Here is a 27,572-nt window from a genome sequence, read left to right as displayed (position 1 = left end):
CACTGTGGGGACGACGTCCTCGATGCACTCCTCAATGCCATCGGAAGAATCCCGGAACATGTTCCAGTCTGTGATAGCAAAACAGTCCTGTAGATTAGCATCTGCTTCATCTGACCACTTGTTTATAGACCGAGTCACTGGTGCTTCCTGCTTAAATCTATGCTTGTAAGCAGGAATCAGGAGGATAGAGTTGTGGTCGGATTTACCAAATGGAGGGCGAGGGAGAACTTTGTACGCGTCTCTGTGTGTGGAGTACAGGTGATCTAGAATTTCTTTCCCTCTGGTTGCACATTTAACATGTTGATGGAAATTTGGAAGAACTGATTTAAGTTTCCCTGCATTAAAGTCTCCGGCCACTAGGAGCGCCGCCTCTGGGTGAGTGGTTTCCTGTTTTCTTATTTCCTTATACAGCTGACTGAGTGCGGTCTTAGTGCCAGCATCTGTCTGTGGTGGTAAATAAACAGCCACGAAAAGTATAGCTGAAAACTCTCTAGGCAAGTAGTGTGGCCTGCAATTTATCACAATATACTCTACTTCAGGCGAGCAAAATCTAGAGACATCCTTAGATTTCGTGCACCAGCTGTTGTTTACAAATATGCACAGACCACCACCCCCCCCCCCCCCCCCCCCGTCTTACCGGAGTGTGCTGTTCTATCTTGCCGGTGCAGCGTGTATCTCGCTAGCTGAATATCCATGTCGTCATTCAGCCACGATTCCGTGAAACATAGGAAATTACAGTTTTTGATATCCCGTTGGTAGGATATTCGTGATCGTACCTGGTCTAATTTATTGTCCAATGATTGCACGTTGGCGAGTAGTATTGACGGTAACGGGCAGCTTTCCCACTCACCTTTTCCGGGTCCTGACCAGGCATCCGGCTCTTTGTCCTCTGTACCTGCGTCGCTTCCTCTTGCAAATAACGGGGATGTCAGCCCTGCTGGGTGTTTGGAGAATGTCTTGTGCGTCTTGTTTTTTTAAGAAAAAATCTTTGTTTAATCCGAGGTGAGTGATCGCTGTCCTGATATCCAGAAGCTTTTTTTTGGCCGTAAGATACAGTTGTAGAAACATTATGTACAAAATAAGTTACAAATGTGTATGAGAGTGTGAGTTGGAAGCAGACGTTACATCTACAGTGTACATGTGATGGCAGAGTTTGCAAAACAAATGGATCCCGATTGATACAAATCATTATAATATAATTGTGCCAGGAGGCCTACTTTGCCGTCATAATTTAATTGGGAAGGTTTTTTTGTGAAATCCTATAGAAATGTCCATTCAAACAGCGCATGATGACTGAACTGCACACAACAAAGATTCAACTAAGACTTCTGACCAAAGTTTTTCATTACCTGGTTTGCATACCCATTGCTGCCTTAGCATTTACTGGCAGATATCATAAGTTTAAAAACGTCTTTCCTACCTACTCTAGTACACCTTATGTCCACCAGATGCATCAAACTCTTCGCGTTTCAGCGGAAGTCATTAATTGTCAGTGTAGCAGTCCGCAACGCTACGTTGGGGATGCCGCACTAGGCTGCAGTGCATTCTGTGTACCGCATGCTTTCAATATTTTCAGCTTGTGCGTTTGTTTACCATGCAGTGGTACAAACGGAAGTACAGTCACAGACTTGAACTAGCTAGCATTTAGCTACTGGAAAGCGAAGCACGTGTGTGAAGTACGGAAAATCTTGGCTAGATATATGGAAAAATAAAATGCATATGCATCTGGTGGAAATCTTGGGTGATAGTTCGCTGAAACGCGGCCCGATTGTGTAGGCTACTTTGTGCATGATTTGTCTATTCTACTACATAGGCTAATTGATACGGTGGATACTTCCACTACACTACTTTGATACACATCAGTGGGGATTAAGAAGTGAGAATATATTATACGGCATATACTGTACCTGCGTATAGCCCCACTACACCACTGGCTGTGAGACAAGAGAGTAGATTCAGGGAGGTGTTGACACGAGAGGTTTGGATTTGAGTGTTATGTGGTGATGCTATACAAGTATTCACACCCCTTCACTTTTTCCACATTTTGTTGTGTTACAGCCTGAATTTAAAATGGATTAATGAAGATGTTTTTGTCACTGGCCTATACACAATACCCCATAATGTGAAAGTGGAATTATGTTTTTCAAACAAACAAAAAATATTAATAATCTGAATTGTCCTAAGTCAATAAGTATTCAACCCTTTTGTTATGGCAAGCCTAGATAAGTTCAGGAGTAAAAATGCACTTAACAAGTCACATAATAAGTAGCATGGACTCACTCTGTGTGCAATAATATTGTTTCACAGGGTTTTTGAATGACAACCTCATCTCTGTACCCCACTCATACAATTATCTGTAAGGTCCCTCAGTCGAGCAGTGAATTTTAAACACAGATTCAACCACAAAGACCAGAGAGGTTTTCCAATGCCTCGCAAAAAGAAGGGCACCTATTGGTAAATGAGTAAAAAAAAGAAGCAGACTTTGAATATCCCTTTGAACATGGTGAAGTTATTAATCACACTTTTGATGGTGTATCAATACACCCAGTCACTACGAAGATACAGGCATCCTTCCTAACTCAGTTGCCATAGAGGAAGGAAACCACTCAGGGATTTCACCAAGAGGCCAATGGTGACTTTAAAACAGTTACAGAGTTTAATGGCTGTGAAAGGAGAAAACTTCACAATACTAACCTAATTGACAGAGTGAAAAGAAGGAAGCCTGTAAAGATTTAACCTGTTGGGTCTAGGGGGCAGCATTTGCACGTCTGGATAAAAAAAATGTACCCGATTTAATCTGGTTACTAATCCTACCCAGTAACTAGAATATGCATATACTTATTATATATGGATAGAAAACACTCTAAAGTTTCCAAAACTGTTTGAATGGTGTCTGTGAGTATAACAGAACTCATTTGGCAGGCAAAACCCTGAGACATTTTCTGACAGGAAGTGGATACCTGATGTGTTGTATTGACTTTAAACCTATCCCATTGAAAAACACAGGGGTTTAGGAATATTTTGGCACTTCCTATTGCTTCCACTAGATGTCACCAGCCTTTACAAAGTGTTTTGAGTCTTCTGGAGGGAGATCTGACCGAACAAGAGCCATGGAACGATGATGTCCCATTAGACACCTGGCGCGCTAGTTCATGTTGGGTACCCTCGTTCCAATACGTTATAAAAGAGTATGCATTCGTCCACCTTGAATATTATTCATGTTCTGGTTAAAAAAGGCCCTAATGATTTATGCTATACAACGTTTGACATGTTTGAACAAACGGAAATATATTTTTTCCCCTCGTTCATGACGAGAAGTCCGGCTGGCTTACATCATGTGCTAACGAGACGGAGATTTTTGGACATAAATGATGAGCTTTTTTGAACAAAACTACATTCGTTATGGACCTGTGATACCTGGAAGTGACATCTGATGAAGAGAATCAAAGGTAATGGATTATTTACATAGTATTTTCGATTTTAGATCTCCCCAACATGACGTCTAGTCTGTATCGCAACGCGTATTTTTCTGGGCGCAGTGCTCAGATTATTGCAAAGTGTGATTTCCCAGTAAGGTTATTTTTAAATCTGGCAAGTTGATTGCGTTCAAGAGATGTAAATCTATAATTCTTTAAATGACAATATAATATTTTACCAATGTTTTCTAATTTTAATTATTTAATTTGTGGTGTTGACTTGACTGCCGGTTATTGGAGGGAAACGATTTCCTCAACATCAATGCCATAGTAAAACGCTGTTTTTGGATATAAATATGAACTTGATAGAACTAAAAATGCATGCATTGTCTAACATAATGTCCTAGGAGTGTCATCTGATGGAGATTGTAAAAGGTTAGTGCATCATTTTAGCTGGTTTTATGGTTTTGGTGACCCTGTCTTTGACTTGACAAAACATTACACACAACTCTTGTAAATGTACTGTCCTAACATACTCTAAATTTATGCTTTCGCCGTAAAACCTTTTTGAAATCGTAAAACGTGGTTAGATTAAGGAGATGTTTATCTTTCAAATGGTGTAACATAGTTGTATTTTTGAAAAATTTGAATTTTGACATTTATTTGGATTCAAATTTGCCGCTCTTGAAATGCACCTGCTGTTGATGGAGTGCACCACGGGTGGCACGCTAGCGTCCCACCTAGCCCCAAGTTAAAAATTGTCCAAAAACTGCATCCTGTTTGCAACAAGGCACTAAAATAATGTGGCAAAGCAATTCACTTTTTGTCCTGAATACAAAGTGTTATGTTTTGGGCAAATCCAATACTCTCCATATTTTCAATTATAGTGGTGGCTGTATCATGTTATGGGTATGGGGGCGGGGGGGGGGGGGGGGGGGGGGGGGGTTGGTGAAAAATTAAGGAAATGGAGCTAAGCACAGGCAAAAACCTAGAGGAAAACCTGGTTCCGTCTGCTTTCCACCAGACACTGGGAAATAAATTCACCTTTCAGTAGGAATACAACAAACACTGCATTTAACCATGGCAAGGTGACTGGAAATATGGTTGAATACAAACAGTGTAGTTATTCCCTCCACAAGGCAATCAAACAGGCAAAACGTCAGTACAGAGACAAAGTGGAGTTGCAATTCAACAGCTCAGACATGAGACGTATGTGGCAGGGTCTACAGACAATCACAGATTACAAAGGGAAAACCAGCCACGTCGCGGACACCGACGACTTGCTTCCGGACAAGCTAAACACCTTCGCCCTCTTTGAGGATAACATAGTGCCACCGACGCGGCCCGCTCCCAAGGACTGTGGGCTCTCGTTCTCCGTGGCCGACGTGAGTAAGACATTTGCTTAAGACCCCAATAGATCCACAGACGACGCAATCACCGGGGGCGCACTGCCTGCCCTCCAGGACACCTAAAGCACCCGATGTCACAGGAAGGCCAAAAAGATCATCAAGGACATCAACCACCCGAGCCACTGCCTGTTCACCCCGCTATCATCCAGAAGGCGATGTCAGTAGAGGTGCATCGAATCTGGGACTGAGAGACTGAAAAACAGATTCCATCTTAAGGCCATCAGACTGTTAAATAGCCATGACTAGCCGGCTATCACCCGGTTACTCAATCCTGCACCTTAGAGGCTGCTGCCCTATATGCATAGACATGAAATCACTGGTCACTTTAATAATGTCTACATACTGCTTTACTCATTTCATATGTATATACTGAATTCTATTCTACTGTATTTTAGTCAATGCCACTCCGACATTGCTCGTCCTAATATTTATATATTTCTTAATTCCATTCTTTACTTTTAGATTTGTGTGTGTTGTTGTGAATTGTTAGATACTACTGCAGTGTTGGAGCAAGTAACACAAACATTTCGCTACATCCACAATAACATCTGCGAAATATGGGTATGTGACCAATGATGTTTGATTTGAAATCTACACTGGATTTGCTTACCAAGAAGACAGTGAATGTTCCTGAGTGGCAGGAACATTCACTGTTACAGTTTTGAATTAAATCTACTTGAAAATCTGTGGCAAGACCTGAAAATGGTTGTCTAGCAATGATCAACATCCAATTTGACAGAGCTTGAAGAATTTTGAAAATAATAATGTGCAAATGTTGCACAATCCAGGTGTGGAACGCTCTTAGAGACTTACCCAGAAAGACAGCTGTAAAAGCTGCCAAAAGTGCTTCTACAAAGTATTGACTCAGGGGTGTGGGTATTTATGCAAATGAGATACTTATGTAAATTAGATACTTCTGTTTTTCATTTTCAATATATTTGCATAAATTAAAAACATGTTTTCACTTTGTCATTATGGGGTATTGTGTGTAGATGGGTGAGAACAAAATCGATTTAATCCATTTTGAATTTAGGCTGTAACACAACAAAATGTAGAAAAAGTCAAGGGGTGTGAACACTTTCTGAAGGCACAGTATATGTAATAGATACATCATGATCCCATCTAGACAACGTGTGAATCTAGTCTGTGTATCTCTATAATATATTATATCAACACATCAAAAGGTTGACTGGTATACAGTCTGAGCACCACTAAACAGAAAACTATTAGATTTCATTATGAGTCATTGTTTTCAGGAAACTCATATGTCATGATGATTATTTTGCAGCTCCCTGTGTCACCTTTTATATAAATCCACAGGGGTGTTCTCATGCCATATAAATAGCTTTTAAATAGAATAGTTTTAAAAAGCAAACTGAAAAACGCTGAAAAGCAGCATGTGCAGCTTGCTAGTTAAAAGCCCTCCACCCTTTCTGTCTGTGCTTGTCTGTTAAGGCAGAGAGTCATCAGATTCAGCACATTATACAGTCTGAAGTGAAATATAAAGTTGAAAAGCTGAGAGGTGGAATCAGACAGTAACGAGATGCAGATTGCTGTGCGTGGATAGAGGTGCCCCAGCGCTCAAAGGCGTTTGAAGTTCCCCTGATAGGTGGGTTCAGTAGAGGGGTAATGGATATGAACCCCATCTCACCTCACAGGCTGACAATCTGACATCCCAAAATATCCAAAAGCAGTTTCACCTAGTAACACCAAGGAGTATGGATACTATCTGACAGCAACCACCTCAGGTACTGTATAATACAGGAAGATATGGGGCTGTTTTGATCATTGTTGAAGCCTTTAGTGTCTTAAAGTATTTAATGGTAGACTGGCGCAATAGACTGTTGTCATTGCCAAACATTTTCTTGTACTTTTATGTATTTTATGTTTATTCCCCTAGTTGTCATTGTACTTAGTGCAAGCGTGACTGAAATGCATGAAACCTCTTGCAAACAAACCTAAAACCCAGTGTACCTTCTTGACTTGTTCTCAGCCTGTGACAGATAAGGGGGGGGTGATGTGACAGAGGTGACAGAGCATGGATTATATCGTAAAACCTCTTCTAGAATAGTGATTAGGAGCCCTGGTATGAAGAAGAGAGAGAGAAATCCATTAATAAACAGCAAAAAAAGAAACGTCCCTTTTTCAAGACCCTGTCTTTGAAAGATAATTTGTAAAAATCCAAATAACTTCACAGATCTTCATTGTAAAGAGTTTAAACACTGTTTCCTATGCTTTTTCAATGAACCATAAACAATTCATGAACATGCACCTGTGGAACGGTCGTTAAGACACTAACAGCTTACAGACGGTAGGCAATTAAGGTCACAGTTATGAAAACTTAGGACACTAAAGAGCCTTTTCTAATGACCCTGAATCACACCAAAAGACAGATGCCCAGGGTCCCTGCTCATCTGCGTGAATGTGCCTTAGGCATGCTGCAAGGAGGCAAGAGGACTGCAGATGTGGCCAGGGCAATAAATTGCAATGTCCGTACTGTGAGACGCCTAAGACAGCGCTACAGGGAGACAGGACGGACAGCTGATCGTCCTCGCAGTGGCAGACCACATGTAACAACACCTGCACAGGATCAGTACATCCGAACATCACACCTGCGGGACAAGTACAGGATGGCAACAACAACTGCCCGAGTTACACCAGGAACACACAATCCCTCCATCAGTGCTCAGACTGTCTGCAATAGGCTGAGAGAGGCTGGACTGAGGGCTTGTAGGCCTGTTGTAAGGCAGGTCCTCACCAGACATCACCGGCAACAACGTCGCCTATGGTCACAAACCCACCGTCGCTGGACCAGACAGGACTGGCAAAAAGTGCTCTTCACTGACGAGTCACGGTTTTGTCTCACCAGGGGTGATGGTCGGATTCGCGTTTATCGTCGAAGGAATGAGCATTACACCGAGGCCTGTACTCTGGAGCGGGATCGATTTGGAGGTGGAGGGTCCGTCATGATCTGGGGCGGTGTGTCACAACATCATCGGACTGAGCTTGTTGTCATTGCAGGCAATCTCAACATTGTGCATTACAGGGAAGACATCCTCCTCACTCATGCGGTACCCTTCCTGCAGGCTCATCCTGACATGACCCTCCAGCATGACAATGCCACCAGCCATACTGCTCGTTCTGTGTGTGATTTCCTGCAAGACAGGAATGTCAGTGTTCTGCCATGGCCAGCGAAGAGCCCGGATCTCAATCCCATTGAGCACGTCTGGGACCTGTTGGATTGGAGGGTGAGGGCTAGGGCCATTCCCCCCAGAAATGTCTGGGAACTTGTTGGTGCCTTGGTGGAAGAGTGGGGTAACATCTCACAGCAAGAACTAGTAAATCTGGTACATTCCATGAGGAGGAGATGCACTGCAGTACTTAATGCAGCTCGTGGCCACACCAGATACTGACTGTTACTTTTGATTTTGACCCCCCCTTTGTTCAGGGACACATTATTCAATTTTTGTCTGTGGAACTTGTTCAGTTTATGTCTCAGTTGTTGAATCTTGTTATGTTCATACACATATTTACACATGTTAAGTTTGCTGAAAATAAATGTAGTTGACAGTGAGAGGACGTTTCTTTTTTTGCTGAGTTTAGGTGAAGCTTTTCAGTGATTGTCTGTTTGGAAATATGGACCTAGCTCATCTGAAAACGCCATTGATCTGGCAGGGTGGCAGGAACATCGTCAAACAGTGAGTGGGTGTGGGGAGAAACAGAGGGGTGGGCCTCTGTAGCTCAGTTGTAAGAACATGGCTCTTGCAATGCCAGGATAGTGTGTTCGTTTCCCAGCACCACCCATACATGAAACGTATGCACGCATGACTGTGAGTGCATTTTGGATGAAAGCGTCTGCTGAATGGCATATATTATATTAAGGGTGAAGGTGGTGTGGGGGGAGTATGAAAGAGTGTGGTGATGAGGAGGGGTGCTGAAGGGGCTAGGTAAGGAGTGCGTGATGGTGTTTATATACGACAGCGTTACAGTTTAATGGAACCCATTTGGACGGGGCCTCTGCCACACTATGATTGCTCAGTAGGTTGGTCGTTGTAATGACGGATAGTCCTCTGGGCCATTTACGTGTGCAGGGCCATTTATGTGTGCAGCTGTGAGTTTTTTTTAGAGCGCTGCAATCACAGGTCTGCCTGTCGCGACCTGCCATTGCTTGCTATCATTTTTCATTCGGACCCTGGGATTGATATTGGCTTTTACGGGTCAGTTATGAACATGCGTGGCAGGTAGCCTAGTGGTTAAGACTGTTGGCCCAGTAACTGAAAGGTTGCTGGTTCAAATCCCTGGGCCGACTAGTTGAGAACTCTGTTGATGTACCATTGAGCAAGGCACTTAACCCTAATTGCTCCTGTAAGTCACTCTGGATAAGAGTGTCTGCAAAGTTACTTAAATGTAATGTTGATGAGGGAGCACATTTTAATGGAATGGGATGATGATGATTTGAAATCTGTAGCCCACAAGTGCTGTTAGAAATAGCTGTTCTCGTGTATGTCGTTGTGGCGAGACATGAGTATGAGGCATTATGGGTAATTAGATTCCAGCTGTACTAATGAAAAGCAGAGCCCTCTAATCTCAAGACGACAACTACCAAGATTCCACCCATAACAATAAGAAATATCTCTCCGATAATACCTAATCAAGTGAGAAAGTCATTACAACACCAGTTAGATTGTATCTTTAAACCAATTCAGGGGTTTTCTCAAAACAAATGGTGTCACTAGGCTGTTGTTATGCAGTCCTCTTTTTTTTCTCCTGGAGCTGGAGGTTTCATTAGCGACCCTCAGTGTTCCACTACAGCGTTGATGAGCGTGTTTGTGTGTAGGGCCTGGGTGTAGTTAACAGTCTTTAATGCTACAAACAGCAGAAACTGTTATGCAATGTCACCTCTATCAGGCTTCAGTAGTGAATGTAATCACTATGCACACACACACACACACACACACACAAATTCTTTCTTCTCATTCACTCACTCTCTCTCTCTCTCTCTCTCTCTCTTCGCTCTCTTTCTTTCCCTCTCTCTCTCCTTCTCTCTCCCTCTTGCTTTCTCTCTCTCACTCTGGTTTGTAAAGGCATCTACCACAGTAACCCTCCTTGAACACGAGCTCTGTTATGTACAGAGTCAGGCTTCCCCTAGCAACTGTTGAGGGGAGGTGAGCTCAGCCATCCAGAAAATAAAGTGTTATTGAGGATGAAATGGGTTTTTTAATTGGCTGGAGTCCCGGCGTAGTGCGGAACTTACAGGGGAGTCCTGCAGTTCCATACAATGACACTCCGTCCTATGTCAGGGGCTATTGATTTCGCTCTTTAGACCAGACAGAATGTCTGATCATTGAGACTTCTTAACAGTGTGATGTCCCCATTTAGACCCTCATCTCTAAGGGCTGTAATTGCTTCGCTGCACCATAAACAGACACAAATGGCTTTTTTAAAACCTCCCTTGTCTCCACACATGAAATGGACAATACAGGGACTTCACTGTGTTCAGAGTATCTGAGAAGAAACACTTTCAAAATCATATTTGACAGTGGTTGGGTTTAGACACGGTGGTTGAGTTTAGACACGTGGTTGGGTTTAGACACGGTGGTTTGGTTTAGACACGGTGGTTGGGTTTAGACACGGTGGTTGGGTTTAGACACGGTGGTTGGGTTTAGACACGGTGGTTGGGTTTAGACACGGTGGTTGGGTTTAGACACGGCGGTTGGGTTTAGACACGGTGGTTGGGTTTAGACACGGTGATTGGGTTTAGACACGGTGGTTGAGTTTAGACACGGTGGTTGAGTTTAGACACGGCGGTTGAGTTTAGACACGGCGGTTGAGTTTAGACACGGCGGTTGAGTTTAGACACGGCGGTTGAGTTTAGACACGGTGGTTGGGTTTAGACACGGTGGTTGGGTTTAGACACTGTGGTTGGGTTTAGACACGGTGGTTGGGTTTAGACACAGTGGTTGGGTTTAGACACAGACAGACACAGATAGGTAGACACACATGTATAGTGCACACACAGACACAGCTGTGGAGATGACAATCTCCCTTTCTTTTCCCCTCTTTGACAGGTCTGATCCGCTCCAGGGTTCGTGGGGCGGACGCGGCTAAGGCCGGGGTCCTGACCTTCCTGGACAGTCACTGTGAGGTCAACAAAGACTGGCTGCCTCCGCTGCTCCAGAGGATCAAAGAGGTACAGTACAGGGAGTGACACATCCTACATCTACAGTAACAGTACAGGCAGTGACACATCCTACATCTACAGTAACAGTACAGGCAGTGACACATCCTACATCTACAGTAACAGTACAGGCAGTGACAACTACATCTACAGTAACAGTACAGGCAGTGACAGATCCTACATCTACACTAACAGTACAGGCAGTGACACTACATCTACAGTAACAGTACAGGCAGTGACACATCCTACATCTACAGTAACAGTACAGGCAGTGACACATCCTACATCTACAGTAACAGTACAGGCAATGACACTACACCTACAGTAACAGTACAGGCAGTGACACATCCTACATTCCTACATCTACAGTAACAGTACAGGCAATGACACATCCTACATTCCTACATCTACAGTAACAGTACAGGCAGTGACACATCCTACATTCCTACATCTACAGTAACAGTACAGGCAGTGACACATCCTACATTCCTACATCTACAGTAACAGTACAGGCAGTGACACATCCTAGGCGTACTCTACAACTTCTGATGGATAACCCAGAATAGAAAGAAAATCCACCCCATTCACCTATACCCTTTTGACATCATTCTCCCTGAACAAAATACAGTTTCTTGGGATCTTGAGACACAAACTGCCACCCTCCAATGAACTCCAATGTGTATTTCTCCTTTTTGACAGTATACACTTCACACTAACCTGAAGGAACAAAACCCTCCCCCTACTCTCCTACACATGCTTTCTCTTGTTGGCATATTTCTATATCTCCAGAAATGAATGATAAACTCCCTCCTAGTTTGTGTTGAAGTGGAGCATTGTGTGTTGTGAACTGTCAGTCTCAGTGACCAGCACCAACGCCACTCCAGAGCTCTTAGTGCTGCTGACGCGAGAGTGGTGTGACTGGGGTGAAAATGGCAGCTTACCTTCTGCTGTTCCGCTGATTGCCCCTAATCTGGAATAAGTGCAGGACTCCCTCCATTTACACCAACAGCACTCTTCCCTCTCTGTCTCTGTCTCATCCCTCCATCTCCCCATCTCCCCCAGGCTAAGACAGAGGATTGACGGTTGACTCTCTCTCGCCTTAAAAGCTCTTATACGGACATGCTGCTTTCTAAACATTGAAAGAGGCCTATGACTAATGCTGGGGGGCTTACATGTTATATTCAATTATATGCTAACCTTAATGCATGTCTGACTTCAAAGTGCTGTCTGAATCTTAATGCCCTGGTGCAGTTGCTGATGTCTGGCCTTCAGTTCTCGAAAACTTGCCAACATTATTTTGGATTTGGCACTGCGAGGCATATCACAGGAAGTTATAAAATATACAGTATGTGTTAATACAGGAAGCTCTTGTCTACAAACAATCAAAACATGAAAAGAAGCAGGATTGATTTTGTTCTGAGGGAGTCATCCATCACTGTCCTCATATATACATATTTATTTCAAAATGTATTACTTATTGATTTGTGTAAATGCAGGCACAAAGACAGATGTATAGTATTCACGACACACCACACTGCTGTAATAGACCATTCCTCTCAGAGTCGCATAATGTCTGAGAAGAGAAGGATATTTGCAATTGGTTAAAAGGGATTTGATGACTATGTATTCTTGTGTCCTGGGAAACATACCCCTGCAGTCTTGGGAAGGATGGGTGCCAGTCAAGGCAAATCACCTTGACTGAACACCATGGCAGAGAGAGAGAGAGAGAGAAAGAGAATACAAGAGGGAAAGAGGGGGGGAATAGAGAGATGGGAGAAAACAAATATTTTTGAAGAAGAGCATATGTGAGACATGAGCTGAACGGGATGCTGAAGCTGAGGAGGCAAATCAAATGTCAGATGATGCGGTCAGACCGCCCTGGATGCTGCCTGTGTGTGTGTGTGTGTGTGTGTGTGTGTGTGTGTGTGTGTGTGTGTGTGTGTGTGTGTGTGTGTGTGTGTGTGTGTGTGTGTGTGTGTGTGTGTGTCAGCAGCTGAAGATGATTCTGTTGTGGGCTTTGACTGTGACTGGGCTTGTGTCTGCCTGTCAGCGCTAACTAGTTTGTGTGTGTGTGAACGCTGACTGGTGTGTGAGAGTGTTTGTTTGCATGGGTGTGTGTGTGAAGACTATTTCGAGACATGACTTTCACACACCGCCCGTTAACCTCCTCTTCACTCTGTCTGATCTGATCAAAGACACTGATCGATGTACAGTACCTTAGATTAGCTGGGCAGCCAAGGGTGAAAGACAATGAGCCTGAGACACTGTCACATCTTCCAAGTAATGCTAAGGGCAGTTCATCAAGAAGTGCAGCACAATGTATCACATTTCCTAAAGGTAGGCATTCTACCATGTTATTTCCTTGTCCTCAAGCGACTTGTAAATTAGCTCCAGAGCATCGACTGGAACATCATCCAACCTTCTGTGTGACCTACTGTATGAACATAATGCATGTTTAATCAGTGCCCTGCAGCACATCAATGCCCCTCATTACACCCACACCTTCCTCATTGACTTCAGCTGCTGAACTGTAAATAATGAATACTGAATCACATCCTGTTATTACCGTATGTCCCATTGTTACTGTATGTTTTGAACATGGTCTCTGACTCCAGTCTCTCTCTTGTCTCCCCAGGACCCCACCTGTGTGGTGAGCCCAGTGATCGACATCATTAACATGGATACATTCGCTTACGTAGCAGCCTCCTCTGACCTCCGTGGAGGTATAGCGCTATTAGGGCTTGACCTCCCCGTCTTCATCACTCTCTCCACATCTATGTCCCTCCCTCTTTCATCTCTTCATCTCCAGCCCTCTTTCCACCCCTGTCTAGTGTCTCCCTCTCTCCAATGACTCATCCATCTTTTCATCCCTCACTCCTGACCCCATCCCTCTCTCCTTTCTCTTTCCCTCCCTCAGGCTACCAGGTCTCCATTAACTGGCTAGTCGAGGCTATGCACACACACACACACACACACACACACACACACACACACACTTATGCACACACACACACACACACATACACACACAGCCAGATGAACAGCTCCCAGAGAACTGGATACGACAATTAATGGGGCTGATACTCCTAGGCCTCAGATTGGATATTTAAATTATTGAAGGCGCCATCTGTCATAACATGAAAAAGTTGTGGCGTCAATAGAGCCACATTGATCCACTGAAACCCGGCCCTGCCTGCCTGCAGACTGCTGCGCTAACACTCCTGGGTCTGCCTGCCAAATCAGACCCTCTCTCTCTCTCCCCTGCACGCAGACACACACACACACACACACACACACACACACACACACACACACACACACACACACACACTGAGACACGCACAGAAACACACATGGGCACGCATGCGTTCACAGACACACACATACACACGTCTACACTCACACACACATGCAGACACATCTATACATACAGTAGGTATGTACTTTATCAATTGAGCAAATATGCATTGGTCTTCTCATGCATATATTTGGAGACATCAAGGGCACTGCATCTGTCTCAGGACAAGACGAGATGGGCTGGGCTATTAAAAAGCTCTTGTGTAAAGGTCATTCCAAAGGGTCAGGCCAGATCAGCCATTAGCCAATGAGCCATAATCAGCTAGAATTAATCATTTGAGTAATTAAATAGGAGACGTTAGCAAGAATGGTGGCTGTAATTATTGACAGTGTTCTGTCAGAGATGAATAAAGCATGTGATGAAAGAAGGGGGCTTCTGTGGATGTGAGGCTGCTGCAGCGTTTATAATCGACCCCGCCTTAACAGTCCACCCTCCTCCTCACCCCTCTCTTCCCATTATCCTTTTGTTATTAATCGTTTGGTCCCCTTCTCTCTGACCTGCACTGAGCTCTCCTGACCCGTCTGCCTTTCTTTTCTCAACTATTGTTCTTCCTCACTCTCTTTCCATATCTCTCCTTCTTCAAAATCTTCATTCTGACCTGCAATGCTCTCCTCCTGACCCTCCTCTGATTTACCCTCTCTCTCTCTCTCTCTCTCTCCCCCTCCCTCATTCCCAGTCCGTGTTGTGATTATCTCTCTCTCGCTCTCTGCCGCAGGCTTCGACTGGAGTCTACATTTCAAGTGGGAGCAGTTGTCTGCTGAACAGAAAGCCAGGAGAGCTGACCCCACCGAACCCATTAAGTAAGTGAAAGGAGGCATAAAGACGGATATTAGGGGATGGTCTGGCTGCAGATGAGAGGAGAGGGATGGAGCGATGGAGCAGGGAAGTAGGAGACGAGGGGTTGCCCTGCTTGCCTGCCTGGCCATCCATCCCTCCGTCCTCAAGTCCAGTGACCGGCAGCATGCAGCCATGCTTTTTCTTTTTCATCTGATGGAGCAGCAGGGGAATGAATTCTCTCCCTGAGGTCTTTCACTGCACTGTGATCCAAACAGTCCATCAGGGGAGAGAGAGGGAGAGGCGGACTAGAAAGCAGCACCTGAAAGAGGCAGTTAAACCATTGATCGCTGCAGAGATAGCAGCAGCACGATTAATGAGAAAGCAGCCCAAAGGAGTTCAGAGGAGACCGGACCACAGCCGATTAAAGCACCTTTGCATTATTTCGTCCAAAGAGATGTGCTCCTCTTTAATTCTCCTGGCCCCAGGTGGCTCTGAATCCGGGGCAGATTATTTTAATGCTTGGCTAGAATGATTGATTGATCTCTCTCACACATCTCTCTTTCTTTCACTCTCTGTCTCTATCTCTGTTCATTTCCCGTCATAATTATAACCCAGGTACAGGAAGGAGCTTCTTTTCTAAGGAAAGACTTGATACTGTTGTCACTCTGCATAAATGCTAATGTGTGTTTCCATGATGAATATTCACCATGCTGTGCGGGGCTTGAGAGCCTTGGCTCCTGCCAGTCTGACACACCATGCAGTACGTCAGGGCTGGGGACAGTGTCACAGAGATGCTGGGCTGTGGGCTAACATCTTCCCTCCACTTGAGAAATGAGGTAGACAGTGAGCCTCTCCACTTGGCTCCCTCAGCACTGCTCAGGGCAATCTGGAGGGCCACTCTCATCTCCCCTCCTCCTCTCCTCGCTTCTTTCTGTTTTGTTCTTTTTCCTCCCCTCCCATCATTTCCTCTTCCCACTTCTTGAAGAGGAAACTCCTAATCTCTCTGTCTCTTCCTCCTTTCTTCCTTTCGCACCTCTCTTCTTCTCCTTTCTCCCGTTCTTTCTCCCGTTCTCCCGTCTTCTATTATTTCTCTCCCTCTCGTCTAGTTTCCCATTCATACTTCTTTACTCACCTCTCTGTGTGTACTTCCATCCTTCATCCCTTCCTCTCTTCTCATCTTCTGTTCTTCTCCTCTCCCCTCTTCTCCTGATGAGTGTTTATGGTCCACTACCCTACATCCCTCCGCGCCGACCCCAAACCCTTGAGCTGCCAGTGGGGGTGTTAGAGTAATGAGATCCCCTAATAGCCTAGGCACAGACCCAGGCCTGGTAGGAACTGATCCCACATCAGGCTCGCAGTGTGGCCCATGTGCCACAGACTGGTGCAGCGTCACATGGCTTCTGCTCCTCACACTGGCACAGATAGACAACCAGATAGAGACGTGGATAAGGACGTGCGCACACACACGCACACAAACACACACACAGACACTGTAGCAGCCTACTTACCATGGAGTGGTGGGACTGAAACTGAGACGGCATCAGAGCTGGTGTTGAAAGAGGCTAAAGAGGCACAGATGGTGGGATCATGGGGTGCCAGTGTGTGTGTGTGTGTGTGTGTGGCGCGTGTGTGTGTGTGTGTGTGTGTGTGTGTGTGCGTGTGTGTGTGTGTGTGTGTGTGTGTGTGTGTGTGTGTGTGTGTGTGTGTGTGTGTGTGTGTGTGTGTGCATTTCACAGGAGAACGGGCTCGTAGTAATGACTGGAGCGGAATCGGTGGAATGGTATCAAATACATCAAACGCATAGTTTCCATGTGTTTAATGCCATTCCATTTGCTCCGTTCCAGCCATTATTATGAGCCATTCTCCCCTCAGCAGCCTCCACTGGTGCATTTGCGTGCATGCATGTGTGTGGTGTTTGTGTGCGTGCAGTGTTCATGAGTTAAGGGCAGAGGAAACAGATTCACTACGATGCATTGCCATTCACTCTTCATTGTATCAACTCAATAATACACTTCACTCAAAGAACACTGCAAACTACACTTCACAGAGTATTTTGAGTCACAAATGTGTCATTATCCACCATCTTCCAGCTCTTACTAACCTGCCGCTGTCCTATGGCTGCCTACACATCATCATCCAGTCATTCAGTCAGTCATTCAGTCAGGCATTCAGTCCCATCATCATCTGTTTTGTCATGGTGGGGGGGGGAGTCGATTTATGGACAGTATGAACTAAGTGGGATCTGAAAATGGAGGCAGCAACAGTAGTTAATGGCAGACAGCAATAACTAAGCAGGATTTGGTGATGTGCCTCAGGGTTTTACAGCATTGTCCAACGATGATGATTTCCTCCTGTAATGCTCTGTTCGGTTGTTACGACAACACTCATTCAGTCTGGCAGATATTTATGTTGCAGCAGGCGAAATATACAACAAAGGATGTCTCTCGCTGCAAAATAAAGAAGCATCACGTTGTCTGTTTTATTGTGTGAGCTTTCTCATTTGGCTTTCTCATAAAGCTGTTTCTGACTTTATGCTGATATACGTGTTTAGTAGACTGAATCAATAAATCAAGAATCATTATGTTTACTATCAGAAATAGTATGTCCTGATGCAAGGCTTGAAATGCAGGAGGAAAACATGCAGCCTAAAGCTGTTCAGGATGCAGCCAAGGTCATCGTTGGCGAGGGTTGTATTTTGTCCACCAAAAGTATGTGGACACCTGCTCGTCGAACATCTCATTCCAAAATCATGGGCATTACTATGGAGTTGGCCCCCCCTTTGCTGCTATATCAGCGGGGCCTTGCTTCCATTCAGCCACAAGAGCATTAGTGAGGTCACGCACTGATGTTGGGCGATTAGGCCTGGCTCGCAGTCGGCATTCCAATTCATCCCAAAGGTGTTCGATGGGGTTGAGGTCAGGGCTCTGTGCAGGCCAGTCAAGTTCTTCCAGACCGATCTCGACAAACCATTTCTGTATGGACCTTGCTTTGTGCACAGGGGAATTGTAATGCTGAAACAGGAAAGGGCCTTCCCCAAACTGTTGCCACAAAGTTGAAAGCACAGAATCGTCTAGAATGTCATTGTATGCTATAGTGTTAAGAATTCTCTTCACTGGAACAAAGGTGCCTAGCCCGAATCATGAAAAACAGCCCCAGACCATTATTCCTCCTCCACCACACTTTACAGTTGGCACTATGCATTCGGGCAGGTAGCGTTCTCCTGGCATCCGCCAAACCCAGATTCATCCATTGGACTGCCAGATGGTGAAGCATGATTCATCACTCCAGAGAACACGATTCGACTGCTCCAGAGTCCAATTATGGCGAGCTTTACACCACTCCAGCCGACGCTTGGCATTTCTCATGGTGATCATAGACTTGTGTGTGGCTGCTTGGCCATGGAAACCCATTTCATGAAGCTCCCGATGAACAGTTCTTGTGCTGACGTAGCTAAGCGTAGCTAAGCGTTTCGGCACTCGGCGGTCCTGTCCTGCGAGCTTGTGTGGCCTGCCACTTCGCGTCTGAGCCGTTGCTCCTAGACGTTTCCTTGTCACAATAACAGCACTTACAGTTGACCGGGGCAGCTCTTGCAGCGCAGACATTTGACAAACTGACTTGTTGGAAAAGTGGCATCTTACGACGGTGCCACGTTCAAAGTCACTGAGCTCTCCATTCTACTGCCACTGTTTGTCTATGGAGATTGCATGGCTCAAATAGCCGAATCCACTAATTTCAAGGGGTGTCCATGTACTTTTCTATATATAGTGTTTCTTTTAGTTGCTACCTTTAGTAGTCTCAAGTGCACTCCGGAGATGTTACAGATGACCAGAGAAAGTAGTATTGCCTCCAGAATCAATTCCCCTCCCCTGTCATCATTGGTCCAACCAAATGACTCAAGTTCTGCAGACAGAGACAGGAAATGAGAAACAGCTGAAAATGAATGTGGAGAATGTTGCTGACTCCAGAGAGCATCATGGCATGTCTATTCTAGATAGGAGACAATGCTCCTCATCTTTCAAAAAGCAAAGCAGGTGAATTGAAAATGGCTTGCCTTAAAGTCAGCAACATGAGGAGGCCTCTCTCTCTAGCTACACTTAGAAAAAAAGGGTTCCTGTCAACATAGGACAACCCTTTTTCCTTTTTGGTTCCAGGTAGAACTCTTTTGGGTTCCATGTAGAACCTTCTGTGGAAAGGGATTTTGGGTTCCATGTACAGTGCCTTCGGAAAGTATTCAGACCCCTTGACTTTTTCCACAATTTTGTTACGTTACAGCCTTATTCTAAAATTGTAGTTTTTTTTAAATGGTTTATCCTCCTCAATCTACACACAGTACCCCATAATGACAAATCGAAAACAGGTTTGTAGACATTTTTGCACTTTTATAAAAAAACAAAAACAGAAATACCTTATTTACATAAGTATTCAAACCCTTTGCTATGAGACTAAAAAAGAACGGATCAAAGTATAGAGAGATCCTTAATGAAAACCTGCTCCAGAGCAGGACCTCGGACTGGGGTGAAGTTTCACCACCAACAGGACAATGACCCTAAACACACAGCCAAGACAGCACAGGAGTGGCTTCGGGACAAGTCTCTGAATGTCCTTGAGTGGCCCAGCGGATTTGAACCCGATCAAACATCTCTGGAGAGACCTGAAAATAGCTGTGCGGCAACGCTCCCCATCCAACCTGACAGAGCTTGAGAGGATCTGCAGAGAAGAATGGGAGAAACTCCCCAAATACAGGTGTGCCGAGCTTGTAGCGTCATAGCCAAGAAGACTTGAGGCTGTATTCGCTGCCAACGGTGCTTCAACAAAGTTCTGAGTAAAGGGTCTAAATACTTATGTAAATGTGACATTTCCATTTATTATTTGTAATAAATTATGCTTTGTCATTATGGGCTATTATTTGTAGATCGATGATGGACAAAAAAATTATAATCAATTTTTGAATAAGGCTGTAACCGAACAAAATGTGGAAAAAGTCAAGGGGTCTGAATACTTTCCGAAGGCACTGTACATGGAACCCAAAAGGGTTCTACCTGGAACCCTTATCCTATGGGGACAGAACTGTTTTAGATATTTTTTTTCTCTCTCCTCTCTGACCTCTATTTCTTTCTGCCTTTGTTCGATCCTGCGCTGAGTGAATTGTGTTAGATAGGTCCCGGTTGGCACTCCATGGAGGGCCTGGGTGCAGCTTCAGCTTCTGCCTGATAATGAGAAGGTATCCTCTTACACGTCTCACTGGCCCTCTGCTTGTCAGCCGGCCCAGCCCTGCCCGCCCCGCCCGTCTGCCTCGGCTGGCTCCTGTATCACTCAATCAATTTACATTTTACTCAGCGGCTCCCACGCACTCACTGGGCCTGGCCGGGACAGCATCATTATTCACATCAGCAACACTCAGCCGGGTGGAGACGGAGAGGGTTTAGATAGAAGTTCGGACTCTTCTACCATCACCTGGATCTATCATAATGTGTTCTTAGTGTCTACAAAAACATACAACAAACTACCTCAAGTCTATCCATCCAGTCAACGTTCCGTGATATAATACTCTTGGAATTCTCTCTCTCCTGCAGGACGCCTATCATCGCCGGAGGGCTGTTTGTGATTGACAAGTCGTGGTTCAACCACCTGGGGAAGTATGACACAGCCATGGACATCTGGGGCGGGGAGAACTTTGGTGAGTGAGTCAGCTGACTGGGCAGGAGCTGGGTTGAGGGGATGATGCTGTTGTGTGTGCCTGAGAGCACCTGAATTGTAGCAGCGTGTCAGTCTGCCAGCACTAGTAGCCTGCCTCTATAGCTGACACAATTCTTTCAGTCTGGCCTTCGCCTTGAGACCGTTTCTTACTAAAGCGGGACAGTTGATTTATTGTGTTTGGGTTTGTAATGGTCATTACCACAGTCCCAAACCCCAAACAAGTGTCAAGTGATACTTTTTCAAATCAATCAAACTCTCTCCATATGATGGGCTTCAAACATTTATTGTGTAGTTAAAACACCAACGGTCAAGAAGACACAAATATTAAGCGGAATTTTATATGACCAATCATTGACCAGCATAACACCACACCGCTGTGAAACAAGCTACAGAGAGTGTAACATTGCAGTTATTCCAGTCCTAGCCAGACCCCTGGATCAATAGGTAGCGTGAGCACTTCTCTTCCCTGCTTCATGCTTGCTTCTGTCAGGTACATCTGCAGGCAAGTTGTGCACCACAGCCAGGGCTAACCGAGGTAGTGGTGGGGATGATTCATTGTTTATTACAGTTTCTAAAAGGCCAGGAAGCTGACTAGCACTCTCCCATGTATCTCTGGCAGAAGGATGCTGGGGTTCACACAACAGACAGACAGTTTCTCCTGACTGTACTGCTGCTGTTCAGATCAACAAAGAAAGGAGTAGAGACTGGAAAAGAACGCTCTTCCTCTTTCTCTCACTTTATCAACATCTCTCTCCCCAGTCTCTTTTATTTCTTCCTCTCTCTCTTGCTCTCTCTCATTCTGTCTCTCTCTCATTCGCTGTCTTTCTCTCTCATTCTCTCTCTCATTCTCTCTCTCTCATTCTCTCTCTCTCTCTCTCTCACACTCTCGCTCATTCTCTCTCTCTCATTCTCTCGCTCTCTCTCTCTCATTCTCTCTCTCTCTCTCTCTCTCATTCTCTCTCTCTCTCTCTCTCATTCTCTCGCTCTCTCTCTCTCATTCTCTCTCTCTCTCTCTCATTCTCTCTCTCTCTCTCTCTCTCACACATACACGCACACACACACACACACAAACACACACACAAACATACACACACTTTCTCATCTCCCTCACAACTCTCTTTTATTTTTCACTCTATATCTCGTGCTTACTCTCTGCGCTGCTCCCTTTGACACTTTGAAAAGTCAAAAAAGCTCAGATGCTTGTTGGGAATGTAACGTCTGCTTCCAGCTCACACTCTGAAACACATAGATCCCCTGAAAGCAGCTTACTCTCCAGATCCCAATCACCTGAATTCTGATCACCTGTTCACACACCTGTATGTCATTATCACACACTATTTAGTTCAGTTCTTTGCACCCCATCAGTGTGAGGTATTGTTTGTTTTGTGACACACTTCTATTTGGAGTGATGGGGTTCTTGTAATTTAATCCTCCTGTGTATGATAGTTTTTTCCTGCCTCACTAATGACTCCTGTTGCCTATTCCCTGCCTGTACTTTAGCCTATCAGATTTCCTGTTATCTACCTATTGCCTGATCTCCTGGATGACGTTTCTAGCCATTTCCCTGCCTGTACTGTTTCCTTTTTGGACCCCCTGTGTATGACCTTCTGCCTGCCCCTGGACCCAGCTACCTGCCTCCTCCTGTGGTCCTTTACAATAAACACCTGCTGCACCCTGCACTTGAAACCAGCTCTCTGTCTCCCCTCGTGTTCATTACAGGAAAAGTTTTGAGCATGTTACTCTGAAAAAGGAAGCATCATTTTATATGCTGTGTTTGATGCTACAAAACCTCAACTCTGTTGGGTTTAAAAGACAAGTGTGTAGCATCAGCCCCGATGTTTATACTGTATTAGCCTGGGCTAAATTAGACCAGGCCATGGAGGGACTTGTTTATTTACATTCGTGTGGCTGGTGGTGCACTTCTAAATGAGCAGAGGACACGGCAGTTTAAACATGAGTTTAAACCTGCGATATGAGGCAACAAGCACGATATCAAATATTCAAAGCATCAGAGTTGCCCCATATACAGATGTCGATGATGGGTAATGTTTATGGATTGTAATGGAACAAGAAGCAAAATAACTTCTTACCTGGTTTCACTTGTAGATTTCCAATAACACTTTGTAATACTGTGTGTGTGTTTGAATTTCAGTTCTCCTGTCCCTGCCTGTCCCTGCCTGTCCCTGCCTTAGGACTCTCTGTCCTCCTCACACAGAACTCATACCATCTAAAAGCACTAAGCATACAATACAGTGTTACTCTTCCTGGTTCATGGCTGTCCCCTGAGCTATTCCATGTGACAATGATAACTAATGGTAGCTGTGTGTTGTGTGTGTGTGTGTGTGTAGAGATCTCGTTCCGGGTGTGGATGTGTGGAGGGAGCCTAGAGATTATCCCCTGCAGCAGGGTCGGCCACGTCTTCCGCAAGAAACACCCCTACATCTTCCCTGAGGGCAACGCCAACACCTACATCAAGTAAGACCTGAGTCCATCTGTACTGTTATCCGCCTGCTCCAAAATACAAAAACAACTGACAACTACACCCAGACACACATCTTAATGTATCTATCGGACTGCCTTCTCCAAAATAGCAAGGCAACCCACGACAACCAAAGTACTGCGCTGTGACTGTACCGCTGTATGTGATACTGTACGCGTTATTGTATTCACTTTGTTCATGTGTTACAGCTGGACTCAAAATAAATAAAAAAGCCAACCCACGGCAGCCAAAATAAGTGTAAAACTTCATATGTACTACTTTAAAAAAATATATTTTGCTGTTTTTACATTGTTTGTGTGATTGATAGGCCAATATTCGTGCAATGCAACCCAATACTGAGAACAGATTTGCAGCGAACGTGGCAAATATAAATAAAATAAATTGCTGTAGTTTGCTCTAAAGCTTTGCCTAACATTGTCTTTTGAATGAATTATGCTAAGCTCTATTGTCTCCTGCACATCAGAGTAGTTTGTCCCTCTCTCTCCATATTAGGGATTAGGCTCATGTTCCCACTGTGTTTGACAGGGATTTAGTCAGCTAATTGTGTGTGTGCACAAACTCTATTATTTCATCTTAAAACTTTGTGAAAGCGTATCGTCTTTTATCAAATGTTTAACTTTGACATGAAGCCGAAATGCCGCCCTTGGTTAACAATGCCGTTATCGACAGAATCGGTTTTCTTTATTTGGATTTCTCATTTGCAATTAGCCTTCAGGAAGGTCACGGCATGGTCTGAATATGTAAAGTGAACAGCACACTATTTGATTTGATTGCAGAGCAGTTTCAGAAAATGTGTTGTCGTGTTCAAGTCACCCCTTGACTCGGCTGCATCTTCTTTGACTGACTGGCAGTGTACGCTCACTGTTCGTTCACAGATTTTTTTCTCTCTCTCTTACTTACAACATAAAACACATTAGGCTTCAATGAATAATTACTTCATCCTGTCAACAGGAGTCAAGTTAACAGGAGTTAATGAATAATTGCTCCAAGAATTATGTTTGATTTCATGTCCTGGAAAAAAAGCTTCCAATGGCAGCTGGTGGCTCAGCATGCCCATTGATAATTCTATTTAATTTATTCACCTGCTTTCTCCGTGTGCTCCGCTCTTAGCACAATATCACTGTCGTTTGTCTTACAAGCAGTTCCGTCCTTCTCTGTCCCAACGTCTTCTGCTCAGACGCCAGGCTGTGTAACAGTAGGGTTGAGTGAAAGGTGGAAAGGAGAGATGTGATGTGTGAACTTCAAAGGAATATAAAACAGCAGGGGGTACAGTAGGCCTAAACGTTGTATTGCTGCCTGTGAGGACCAAGGGGATAGGATAAGGCTGTAGACTAGTTTAATGAGCTGCACAGGACAGTGGGTTCTGCTAGAGATGCACTGGAATGCACCTTTTAAAGCTAGAATCTGCACATGCTACATCTGTTTTTGGACTTGTAAATTCATTATATATACCCATTGATCCTTGAAGAATATAACTTATAAATGCCTCATGAGCTTAGTTCAACTGTCGTACCCCATCGTGAACCCAAAATATAAGCTTGTTTTGCACCAATGTTTGTAGACAACGTAAATGTAACAAACACTGTGTAGCCTAAAAACATGGTTAAAACCATAATTGTGTTATAATGGATGATCAGTCCTTGCATCCACAGCTCGGCGTAGGAATTTGAGGGTGGTTCCATTTCTCCAAGCCCGTCCCTCGTCTTTTTACTAGAACAGAGGTGGGGAGGCATCTAGCTTTAAAGGTGTCTTCACCCAAAATTCCAAGTTTGCCAGATGCTTTCAAATGTCAAAAGAGGACTAAAGTTGAGTTCAGGATGTATGACAACATGACAGAATTTGATTTTGGAGTTAACTATCCCTTTAACGTCTATAACAACACACATATATATTGGGAGAAGGTCCACAGTATGCAACAGAGGAATCACATTACTAGAAGTATTTATCCACTTCAGTCACTGTTCCATTGACCAATCCCATCATTACATGAAACGCTTCACCTATGCATTTGTGTTCAGGCCAGGGCGCTCAGACTCTAAGGGCTAGGTGGGTGTAGCAGGTCCACTAGAGGAGGGTGCGTTTGGGTCTGAGGATTATGGAATTCTCAATTACATATTTTCCCCATTTAATATGCAAACTGTAATGAAATGGAACTAGGATGAGCATAAGGCCCACAACTTTCAGTGAAAAGTGTGAGCTTGACATATACGGAATATGATACAGTATACTTAACTCGCAGGAGAACATTATTTTGCTGCTAATCTTTAGCAAGCAAGATGGTGAATTTTCTTGGAATGTGTTTGAGACCAATGTGTGAGGGCTGGCTTGGCTTCTGGTTATTTTGGTCACATACGCGCTAGGCCTTTTCACACTGGCGGTCTGGGCTGGCCCACCCTGGAGTGAAGTGGTTTAATGTAAAACGCCTGCTGAATCCTACTGTGTCCTCTACTGTCTGTGTTGCAGGAACACCAGGCGCACGGCGGAGGTGTGGATGGACGAGTTCAGGCTCTTCTACTACTCGGCTCGCCCTGCAGCACGGGGCAAGTCCTACGGAGAGTGAGTGACATATCACCATACACTTCTACACAGCTTACACTTCTACACAGCTTACACTTCTACACACCATACACTTCTACACACCATACACTTCTACACAGCTTACACTTCTACACACCGTACACTTCTACACAGCTTACACTTCTACACAGCTTACACTTCTACACACCATACACTTCTACACAGCTTACACTTCTACACAGCTTACACTTCTACACACCATACACTTCTACACAGCATACACTTCTACACAGCTTACACTTCTACACACCATACACTTCTACACAGCTTACACTTCTACACAGCTTACACTTCTACACAGCATACACTTCTACACACCATACACTTCATACACTTCTACACACCATACACTTCTACACACTATACACTTCATACACTTCTACACACCATATACTTCATACACTTCTACACACCATACACTTCTACACACCATACACTTCTACTGCTATATTTTATATTCTACAGAGGGCTGATAAAGAGAAATATTATAGAACACATACATTGCATCTGGTTTAGCACGATTAACAGGGTAGACGGTTCAGTTCAAACCATACCATTCAGGTTATTTAAAGAGAGCCTTTTTGGTCTCCCTGCATTACATATTGGAGCAATGTGCCTGCCCCTGTGTAAGCGTGTAGCACTGCCTTTTCTCTGATAAGAGCAGGACAGCATTATAAAAAAGCTTCCTCTCTCTAACATACACTTCATTAATTTCCCTCTCTCTCTCTCTATTATCAGCATTCATGGCAGGGAAGAGCTCCGCAAGATTCTCAAGTGCAAATCCTTCAAGTGGTATCTGGACAACGTCTACCCAGAGCTCAAGTGAGTGTGTGCGGCTGGCCACTCACACACATCCCATTATGGTTCATTCAGAATAGATGAATGATTATTTTTCATATTCAGGCCTCTCTATTTTTGTGCCCTGATTGCTCTGTGTCCGCCTGGCATTTGTCCCCTGATTGCTCTGTGTCCGCCTGGCATTGGCTTCAAAAGCCTCCTTGCAGCTCAATCTGACTGATACAACAACAGCCAGGCGTGATGGAGTTTAGGTTAATCCCATGGACCGAAATGAACAATGTGGACTCAGGGGAGAGAGGTCTGACCTTTTAGATGACGTGGAACCACCGTTAATTGCGTAGTAAGAAAAAAGACTATTAAAAGTTAGTTGAAGAGGCAGGTGAATTGAGAGAAAGTTGAAATAAGGAGGACAAGTCCCAGTGAAAGGACAGTAGTGAGGAAGCGTATACACAGAGAACGTTAAAGACATACAAGAGCTAGAGAGAGAGTGATATACAGAGAGAAGTACAGTCATAGGCTATTACAAAACGCTTGCAGAGCACACAAAGGATATAAGTACCATTACCTATGGGGGGGGCTGTGTGTGTGTGTGTGTGTGTGTGTGTGTGTGTGTGTGTGTGTGTGTGTGTGTGTGTGTGTGTGTGTGTGTGTGTGTGTGTGTGTGTGTGTGTGTGTGTGTGTGTGTGTGTGTGTGTGTGTGTGTGGTGTGTGTGTGTGTGTGTGTGTGTGTGTGTGTGAGAGAGAGAGAGAGAGAGATCCACTGCTGCTAGGTTCCTGTTTGCTGACTAAGTGAATGAGCTGGGCTGTAAAGCTTCCACAGACCCACACTGGCAGCAGACAACATTACTTACACACAAACCAA

At 44.5% G+C, this 27,572-nt stretch overlaps 1 protein-coding gene across 1 annotated transcript in view; it reads left to right on the top strand.

Annotated features, from left to right (window-relative positions):
* LOC106607829 (polypeptide N-acetylgalactosaminyltransferase 14) overlaps positions 1 to 27,572 on the top strand; it is a 119,852-nt gene that overhangs the window by 79,803 nt on the left and 12,477 nt on the right. The window contains exons 6-12 of the mRNA XM_014205220.3: positions 10,894 to 11,015; positions 13,639 to 13,726; positions 15,077 to 15,161; positions 20,712 to 20,815; positions 23,184 to 23,310; positions 25,799 to 25,891; positions 26,651 to 26,734. Of these exons, the coding sequence (XP_014060695.1) occupies positions 10,894 to 11,015; positions 13,639 to 13,726; positions 15,077 to 15,161; positions 20,712 to 20,815; positions 23,184 to 23,310; positions 25,799 to 25,891; positions 26,651 to 26,734 (703 nt within the window). The remainder of the gene's footprint in view (positions 1 to 10,893; positions 11,016 to 13,638; positions 13,727 to 15,076; positions 15,162 to 20,711; positions 20,816 to 23,183; positions 23,311 to 25,798; positions 25,892 to 26,650; positions 26,735 to 27,572) is intronic.

Source organism: Salmo salar, chromosome 06 (assembly GCF_965601325.2).
Source record: "Salmo salar chromosome 06, fSalSal1, whole genome shotgun sequence".
Classification (NCBI taxonomy): Eukaryota; Metazoa; Chordata; class Actinopteri; order Salmoniformes; family Salmonidae; genus Salmo; species Salmo salar.
The sequence above is the reverse complement of the archived record's forward strand: the minus strand, read 5'-3'. Positions and strand labels throughout refer to the sequence as shown.